This window comes from Pygoscelis adeliae, unplaced genomic scaffold (assembly GCF_000699105.1).
Source record: "Pygoscelis adeliae isolate BGI_AS28 unplaced genomic scaffold, ASM69910v1 Scaffold358, whole genome shotgun sequence".
NCBI lineage: Eukaryota > Metazoa > Chordata > Aves > Sphenisciformes > Spheniscidae > Pygoscelis > Pygoscelis adeliae.
The window spans coordinates 856,549-866,495 of NW_008825429.1; the positions used below are offsets into that span (position 1 = coordinate 856,549).

Here is a 9,947-nt window from a genome sequence, read left to right on the forward strand (position 1 = left end):
GAGAAATCTGTAGCTAACTACTTACTCCCTGATTTGTCTTACCTGGTGAAGTTACCACTTTTCCGATACACGTAAAACGTTCAGGGCCAATACTGAAAGAAATGGTGGTTTGTAGGTACTTGCAATCAGCGCTGACAGTGGCAATGAAATGCCGAGTTATATACTCATATAGTCGCCATCCATCTCCACCTGAGGATAAACAACATCTTACCCACAAAACTCAAGTCCTGCAGCTGTACGTAAAACCTGCACTAAAAGGTACCAGATTTCCACAGGTATCACAGGAAAAACTGGTACCTAAAAGAAAATAACATTCAAAAGTCCATCCAGTTTCCCCTTAAAAATTTCCTGCCTATAGAATCATCATGTCATACAGACACGAGCTGCATGCAGATGCTCTTGGAGAAGGACTGGCAATTTCACCAGCCCATCTCCCAGTTTTGCAATGTGTTTGAATGAGAGGATAAAGTAGAAAGGACTTTTCTTTTTTGCTTAAAAACAAAACAAAAGAGAGACATATGAACAAAAATAAAATGATCTACTGCTTAGTGCCACTGGAGACCACACCCTAATCTAAAACGTAAAATGGGATTCTAGTGGCAACTGCCACACTGGCCAGCTTGAAGTCCTGCAACAGATCACTCTAAAAATACTACCTGTTAACACTAATATAGGTTAAATTTCAAAGCAAAATTTCCATATTCACAATCTACAGACAGGAAATCCAATAGTCAAAAGGTTACACTGCCATGAACAGCTTCTAATTCTTAGTCCTGTGCTTTGCATATTTCATCTTGCTGTGTACATAAAGAAAAAAATCTTACACAGCCATTCAGTATCCCATACAATTACTCAAAATTTTAAAGCATTTGTTTTTCTATCAGAGATTATTTTACTGATTCATGAAAACCAGAAGTTATCAGTTTCCTACAACAATCATTATTAGCTATTAGCTATTCCTAATAAACAATACAATACATTCACTACACTTTCTTATAACCTTAAAATCCTTTTTTGAGGGATCACAGTGTACAGAAAGTCAAATGTTATATTTTTATATAAAACCCACAAACCATAGAGACTAAACTAAAATGCAGTTGAAGTTTGACTTTCAAGCACAAAAATACAATAAAATTGCAATACTTGGAAGTTACTATTCTGCGGCAAATTTCTCCTAGTGAAAGTAGGCATTAAGTTGGCTATTCCTTTTCCTTAGCAGTACTATGGTCCCTAGGATCAACTACTGAATAGCAGACCAGCTCTGAACTTCACTGTCACCAGAAGTTTAAGTTAGGATAAAGATTGCTCTCTCTTCACTCTCTTCATTCCTAAAAAAAAATTGTATTTTCTGTTGAACCTCAGGGATTTTCAAACTAGCTCCTATACCCCAAGGAACTAATTTCTTCACATAGTGTTCCAACACTACTGAATCTGCCTATACCTAATTCTGCTTCTGTTGCAGCTCTCATTGGAGTGATGGGAGGATGGTCTCCCGCATCATGGCCTTTCCTTGGACGATTAATGCCTTCTGATAGCAATGCTTTTACCTGGGTGAAGGAAGAGAGAGAAAACAGGCTGGCTGAAGTGGGTAACAGGTCTCTCTTAGCAGGTTAAGAAACTTTTCAGATCAAATCCATGAGAATACAACATCCATAAATAAAGGCAATTACAGGTATTTATTGTTTCTGGAGACCTATAGGCCAAGATACATTCTAAAACACAGACTAGAGAATGATTTGTTAGTACAGGTTTTGCTTCATATACTCACAGTTTCTGCCCAGTAAGGATTATTGGCTTGTTGCCTCAAACATCCTTTCAAGTCAAAGTTTTCTGGATAATGGGTAGTTTCTGTTCGAGGGTAGCTAATATAACCCTGAGTATAAAGACGCTCTGCTATTTGCATGGCATGTTGTGGACCCATTCCTAAGATGGGATAGGAGAAAACAAAAATCATCTACACATCACTGTGATTATGATTTGTTTGCTGCATCTGAAAGTATACCTTATCAAAGCATTTAAATAAATCACGGTTTGTCCTTTCCGTAAGACTTTTGTCACCTTTATCTTACCCAACGTTTTACTTTTGACAAGCTTTCTAAACTTGATCCTTCCCCCAAAATGATGTATTATAGGGAGAGGATGGTATCAATCTATATTTGATACGTCCTTGATTATTTCGTCTGAGAAGCCAAAATATTTTGCTTTAAAACAGTATGAAAATCTCAACTTTTTACACGTACCTAAAGCAGCACTGGCCACTCGTAGCATTTCTACCGTGTTCAGAGCCAGTGGTCTCTGCTTCACCTTCTCTTTTTTACTCACAGATTCTACCTAGAAAATAGCATTTTCCCAGTAAAAGTTTTGAAGTTTGGTAACTGGTAAATGTGTAATTTCAATCACATCTATAAACACGTGGCATACCTACCATTATCTATTCTTGTCATATCTGTTTTGTTTTCTTAAAACAGTAACCACTAATATATTTTTACTTTAGGAAATCTGACTGGAGATAATTTTACCAAATTCTAAAGTTACAGTCCTAAGGCCTGTAACTGTGAGCGCAGCAAGGTAGCTTATTGCTATCTTTACTTCCCATTTACCTCAGCAGCACGTACTTTCAGTGCTACAAGGATTTAGTGCTTATTCCAAGTAATGGTCCTAACTATAAAGATCCTGATTTTTAAAAGCTTCATGCAGTCTTTGAACCTTGATGGCTATAAGCATTTAAATCCAAACATACCGTCAAACAAGTATTGAACAGAGCAGAATTAGAAGTTAATTGGCTATAAAGACTGTACCATACACATGATTAAAAATTTAAATGCAGGAATATTGCCATATAAGTAATTAAATTATGATTTATACAATGTCTCATGGGAAATAAGAGGTCTGCTTGGAGAGATCTGAACAGTATTTCTTAGCAGGTTTAGTAATGAAGACTTCCTATCACGAGTGATGATCATTTCCAAAGTCAGTATTAAGAAGCGGTTTCTGCCGAGATGACCACACTAGCATAACATGAACTACAATAAAAAAAATCTCTTGCCCTTTATTCTCATATGAAATATGGCTCTACTGATACCTAGTAAGTATTATTACCTTTGCTTCTTTTGCCACCTTTGTTATATTCAGGAACATCTGAGCAATTTCACGGTCAAACACCCTCACTCTATCCCAATCCAAAGTGAGAGAACTTTCTTTTTCAGGGTTCACCTATTGGACCGGGAAAAAAAAAAATTAATCCCCACCAACTCTATTACTAGAAGTGTGAGAATGCACATTTCCAACAATAATCCAATAAGCAAATACTATTAATACCTGTACTAGGACACAAGTGCTCCAAACATGCAGTTGTATTCTTTTTCACAGGGGTTTTTGAGAAAAAAGGAGTACTTTGAGTTCTGGGGTTAGGGGGAATGACTGGAATTATTCCTGCAGTTAACTGAAATACTTTTCTTATTTTTAGTGTTGGGAACAGTAAAGGCTGAAATGGGCAGAAATTCAAAGTTTACCATTTTGATTTAGCAAAATCAATCATTTGTATTAAATTGTAACTAGGTCATGTTTCAAGTCCCATGTACAAAAATAAATATGAAGCAACCAATATGAGAGTGCACAAAACTCTCTGAAAACAGGCACCAACTATTTCTAGCATGACACGAGACACATCAGAAAAGAGATGACAATAGAAACCAGATTTCGTCTTTTTTTTATTTTAAAATCTAAAAATGGCAACTTTTTACCATCTATCCCTTATTTGTTTAAAAAATCCTTGTGATCACAAGCAGTAAAACCATGTTGGTTTGCTCTCAGAGCTTGGACAGCAGCGAGGCTATAAAACTGCTATAAGCTGCCAAAGTATTCAGAGGATTCAATTGCCAATTAACACAATGAGCATTTTATTTGCTTTAAAATTCCAATACTGAGCAATGCCAATGTTTGTTGGCAGCCTAATTAATTCCTGGATTCAAATTAACAACATAGTCAGTCCAAGGACCCCAGGGAACAAAAGAAAACCATTTTAAGTAGTCTTTTTGGCCGAGTCTAAGCTTAGATGGTTAGCACTAAAGAATTCTTATAAGCAGCAGACAATAAGCACTTTAACACAAAACTGACATCCTGGAATCTGTTCTTGAGAGAGTGGTGACACACATGTGAACTGAATGAGAACAGATGAGTAAATTGTAGGCATTGTGAATGCTCGTCAGCAGCTACAAATTTATGAATGAACAAAATGAAAATATAAATGCATTTCTTTGGTAAAAATATATGTTCCTCATATATAAACAAGTATTGTAAAACTTACTTTAGCTTGTAACACCCAGTAAGTCTCAGGCTTAAATGACTGGATTTTGTCATGCCTTTCAACACAGAATCCAAGTGTTGGGGTCTGACACGGACCAAAGGAGATGAGGGAGCTGTCTAAATTCCCGTATTTCCCCTGAAAATACTTAGTCTGAAACCTAAGAAAGGGGGAAAAAAAACCAAAACAGGAACAAGTACATTAATATCCTCATTCCCATGAAAAGCAAAAGTTTACATTAACTTATACACACAAATATGAGTAATCTATTAAATCACTCAGGCATTAGGAAAGAAGCATTCTGAGATGTATCATCTCTTACAGCTAATTACGTCATAATTACTTTGCCTCACTGAATCCTGTTTATTCCCAAAGAAATGTGGGAGAACATCATAAAATAAGATCATACCATAGTTGCTGATAGTACTTTACCTAGCTCAAAGCCATAACACAATTTTTTATTTCTTTTTATTTGTCTGTACATAGAATTGTTCAGTTTGGTGCTGAGCAGAATTAGCCACTAGAGTTCCGAGACATATTTTGTGGACAAAGCAGTATTCCTGAACCTTTCACAAAACTATCTGTAATCTATGCTGTCACCTTGTAAACGCACAGCCAATTCTAAGATCCAGCTCCTGGCGGGCATCCACTGAAAGAGCTTCATTGCGATTGGGTTCTCCTAAGTGATTCATGGCATTGCAGATGTCTGTGTCAGTAATAGAACTGAATTTAGCTCTATAAATCGTCCTTTCGGTGCTACGAGGTTTGTTCATTACAGGAAGAACAGCATCAAGAACCTAATGAAGATCAGAAACATATTTTAAGAGTATTTGAAAGGTACGGGCTTAAGTCAGTTTTTCTTTCTAAAGAAAAAACCCTACTCTCCACAAAATATTTGCTGATATGTAACTACTTTCTTAATTCAGTAAGATGTCATGCCAATACACTAACTGATAAGCAAGAGCAATATTTGTCTATCCACTCAGAAGTGTATTAAGAATTAGCAAAACTGAAGGATTTATTTTTTTATTAAACAGCAACTGCCGGAAGTGAAGCACTATTCTTAGCTAAGTGCAAAGAAATTCACCAGTGCAGCTGCAGCACCTTTTGGTGAATATGTATCAGTTTCTATCTGGGTTTATTCTACATATTGCCAGAGCCCAGTTATGATACAGTGGTATTTAAAGAACTTAAAACAAATACTTGACAAAACGTGCTTCTTTAAACAAAAACCAAAAAATACTCTTCATGGAGACTTCTGGGAATAGGATGTTAAAAAAAAAAATCTTTGCACGCCAAAGTTTTAGTTCTGTACCTTTTATGTGCAGAGTCCACATTCCTGCAGCAAGCCTACACTAAAAAGCAGGCTCTATGCTCAAAAGTGTCTAATTGCTTAATGAATGAAAGATAATAGAGACCAAGTTTTATAAGGACAGCAAAATAACTACTCCAGCTGTGAAATACAGACTGATTCTCAAAGCACTGGAATGTTCGAACATTTAAGAGACCATATTGTTCATCTCAGATGAGCAACAGCTATGAAATTGATTTATACTCTGTAACTGACATCTTAAAGAGTTCAAAAGCACATGAGTTTTTCCACCAAGGCCCTCATGCCTTTAAAACATCATTCAACTTAGTTTGAATTTTACGGTATATCCATAAAACAATACATTGATAGTATTGTATGTCACAGACAAATATATTATGGTATTATAAGTCTTAAAAATGGAAATCTTACTTCAAAACAGATGTTTTCTCCTTCCTTATCACAATCCAACCACAAGACAATACAATCACAGCCTCTTCCCTCCACCTGTGAGAAAAATTAGCACAGTTCTTCAGCAATTCAAAAAAAACACCTACCTCCTCACTAACTGTATACTTTTTGTTTCTATTTTAAAAGTACTAGAGATAATTTAATTGGTGCAAAAACGATTGGAAGAACGTAGCAGAAATGACAAGAAGTCTGCAGGTGCTTAAACAGTGGTTGAAGAAGAGAAGCAAGCTGTGCTTCATGGGACCAGAAGTCTGCCTACAAGACGCTTTTCTGCAGGACCTGAAAAAAAAAAAATCAGCATAGCTCTATAGCAGTGGAAGTCTCCTGAAACTGCCACAGTCTGCGTGTGCAGCCTTGGGCACAGTCCCTTCCCCTTTCTGTACCTCAATTTCCACATCGTTAAAAAAAAAAAAAAAAAACAAAACAAGAAACACTTTCCTAGTTCAAAAAGATACCACGAAGTCTAAATTTATCTCACAGAAATCAGTTTTACACCACATACACTTGCCTTTCAGAAAGTATTATTTTGTAAAAGCAACCAAACTACCACTTTCCTCTCAGAGAGGCACATGTGAAGAGTGAACAATAACCAACATAGACTTATTTTAAAGGCATTTACAAGCTATGCCTTGCACTTGCTGTTAGAAGCAAAGCATGCATCCAACTCTCTAATTTTGAGAAGCACGATATTGACAGTCAAAAAACTCACAGTGGCAAAAGTGAATGCAACAAGGCAAAGATTTCAGACAGTGTAAGAACCAGTAAAATTAATAAAATAGATCTAACCTTGACAAAAAGCTGTTTCCTGCAGGGAAGAAAATCCTTATTTAGGAACATACTCATTTCTCTTTGACCCTGGAAGAACTCTAGCATATTGTACAGCGTATTGCCAAACACTGCCCGCTTTTGGGAAGCAGTGAATAGACCCACTAAATCAAACATTCAACAAACTGCAGTGTGAGAAACAGTGCATTCAAATGGCCTGTCTACCTCGCTAGGGGGAAAAGATATGTAAAAAATGTTTGGAAAGACATGGAATGCTCTGGCGTTACCCTCTGACGGAAAACTATCTGTGGTGAAGACAGACTCAATTTCTTATACTAGAGTGGAAGATAACTGACCCAACTCTAAGAGCTGGGAGACGGTTATACTTCTGGTTCTTAAACAAAGCTAGCTAACCTGTAACTTTTTTTTTTTTTTTTTAAAGCAAGGGTAATTCATAGCAAAATGCTACATCGCTCTTTCAAATTTATTAATAATTTTTATTGCTTTCCAGAACCACAGAATAATTTCACTTATTCTTCTTGACAGGACAAAAATAGGTCTCATTGCTTCCTCTAACAAAGGAAGAATAGGAACAATGAATCCTTGAAGATGGAATATGCTCCAGATGAAATAAAGAAAAAGAATACCAAGGAAAAAAGAGATGCATCTCAAATAAATCTCGTAAGAAAGAATACCTGTAAAAACTTCACCATGGTCAGTTTGGGATTAGCTTCTTTCTTTTCTGTGGGAGCTTTGCTAAAAAGTTCTGCTGGATCCACTTTGTCCCAGCTGTTGTATTTTCCTAAAAAGCAGAAGTAGATTAAGTAGAGCTCTAAATATGTATTAAAAAAAATAATAACCAACCAACAGCAAACAACATTACTTTGGAAGACACTTGGCTTTCAAGATTTGCCTTCTACCCTAACACATCTTGCTTCACTGTATATCAAGGGACCTCTTAGCATTATGTGAGTTGCAGCTACCATTTTGAAACATATGAAGGAAAAAAAAATCCTACACACCTTTCAGAAATTTTAACATGAGCTATTAAAACACCTTCTGTTTGCACAATTAATCAACCAGGTGAAGGGGAGGGAGCTATTTTTATTTTCACAGTGCACACATAATGTGCACATTGCAGTCTGTTTCACTGTTCATTACTTACGGCCAGTTATGTCTCAGCCCTGTTATGCCACAGAGCATCCTGTGTCACCTTCTCATGTCAACGCATTTGTTCATTTCCATTTTTCTGAAGTAACTGTTAGTAATATTGCTTAGCAATTACATTAAACTGTACCTCCTCAAAGCACTATGTAAATAACCCAAAATTTAGTCCTCATAAAACTTGTGAGGTCATTATCATTAGAGGAAATACAGCAGTCACATGACTAGTCCCACACTTCAAAGCAAGTTAGCAACAGGATTCCTCACGCATTATCCTTACCATGTCTCTGTTTTGCAGTAATACGCTACAGTGCTTTAGAGAATATCCCTTTAGACTCTGCATTCCTTAATCACCTTTCATCCAAAGCACAAAAACACTTTTACAGGCTAGCAAATTGAGCCTCATCTCCCCTCATTTTCCAGGGACATAATTCAGGCACAGAAAACATAAGTGGCATGCCCAAAGTCATGCAAGAAGTCAGCCAGAGAACTAGAAACAAAAATCAAGAACTGCTGACCACAAGCGATCTTTTCATCCTCCTTTCCTCTCTAGTTCTAACATTCTTCCTGAATTATTTCCACAATGAGTATTTTCCTATTAGAAGTCCTTGACGGTTTTACAAGCCATCTCAGTTAAAACATTTTATGAACAAATACCTATGAAATCCAAAGTCATGACATGACCACACACAGATGTCATCTTGAAATGGGCACTCTGTCCTACGAACGATCCAGTGTACTCGTGCACAGAACATGCACCATTCAGTCCCTTGCGAGATGACATGTTTCCTGTGAAAATAAGATCATAAGTATCAACAGGATAGAAATAACAGTTATTTAGTGTGAAATAACATCCCCCTTTTCTTAGACCTTACAGCTAGGGTCTTCCTGATCACAAAATTCTACTCATTGATCAAGTTTTTATTTCGGCTAATTATCACTTTAGACCTTTTTTAAAGCATATTTTATTTTCAATTGAAACTATCCATTATCTCCTCCATCCTTTCCCTCACACCAAGATATCCTTATGAATATACAGCTAGTTTTCTAGACCAGTACAGTTATAATCAACTCATTCCGTTTTCCACAATTTATAAAGTATTTACTACAGCTTCAAAAATCTCAGAACAGCAACTTGCTACCTGATTGGCACTTTCTATAAACCAAATGCACTAATACACACTCCAGCTATATAAAATATCAAAACCAGATTCCTTTATTCTCGAATGAATAGGCATCAGCACATAAAAATAAACAGAATGCAAAGTGCCACCCAGTTATTTTATGAAGTGCAACCTGTCCTAAGCCACCATTCCCGGGTGGCAGCTGCCCCAAGACAACCAAGTAACTGACCACGGTGTTCCTCAACCTCACTTCATCTCCAGCAAAACCTGGTAACCTTTGCCTCACACAGTTTGTCTCTAGGCAGCTAACACGTATCTCCTCAGTTGGGTTGTGCACTCCAGAGCACTTCGACTCCGCCACTGGCAGAACAAGAAGCAGAAGGACTACACCAACATGCTTTCTTTCCTACCCCTCGAGAGGATCTTGGCGATGGACTGAGCCAGAGAAGGCTTCTCCGCGACCATTAAAACAGTCTTCATTTTCAGCTGACGAGACACCAGATGCCACTGGGCTTAACGGTAGGGTCAGGGTATACTAGAGACCACGGCACGCAGCTCATGAGCGACAGCCAGTCCTCGGCCTGAAGAGAGAGAGCATAACACAGGTTCACCACAAAACCACTTCCAGTAAAAAATAACTATGGAAACCACGAAAAGACTGACAAGATTTTGCAGCTCCTCGCGGCCGGGGAGCAGCTCCCGATGCCCGGGCCGCCCCCCCGCCAGACCTTCGCTGAGAAGCCCAGCGGAGCAGAGAGGCGGCCCGCGGCCCCACGGCCGGGGAACCGCTTCGATCCGAGGTTTAAATAAC

At 37.7% G+C, this 9,947-nt stretch overlaps 1 protein-coding gene across 2 annotated transcripts in view; it reads right to left on the reverse strand.

Annotated features, from left to right (window-relative positions):
* The window catches only part of TOP3B (topoisomerase (DNA) III beta), a 14,263-nt gene extending 4,602 nt beyond the window's left edge, over positions 1-9,661 (reverse strand). The window contains exons 1-11 of one of the 2 annotated variants that reach the window (XM_009330743.1): positions 9,547-9,661; positions 8,670-8,801; positions 7,544-7,650; positions 6,045-6,119; positions 4,904-5,100; positions 4,307-4,463; positions 3,100-3,213; positions 2,241-2,331; positions 1,769-1,923; positions 1,442-1,547; positions 43-189 (exon numbers count right to left, since the gene is read on the reverse strand). In XM_009330743.1, coding sequence (XP_009329018.1) covers positions 43-189; positions 1,442-1,547; positions 1,769-1,923; positions 2,241-2,331; positions 3,100-3,213; positions 4,307-4,463; positions 4,904-5,100; positions 6,045-6,119; positions 7,544-7,650; positions 8,670-8,801; positions 9,547-9,616 — 1,351 coding nt within the window. In that variant the 5' untranslated portion in view covers positions 9,617-9,661. Of the gene's footprint in view, positions 1-42; positions 190-1,441; positions 1,548-1,768; positions 1,924-2,240; positions 2,332-3,099; positions 3,214-4,306; positions 4,464-4,903; positions 5,101-6,044; positions 6,120-6,869; positions 6,889-7,543; positions 7,651-8,669; positions 8,802-9,546 lie in introns of those variants that run through there. The other variant, XM_009330744.1, reaches the window with a different exon arrangement.
* Between the last annotated feature and the right edge of the window lie 286 nt (positions 9,662-9,947).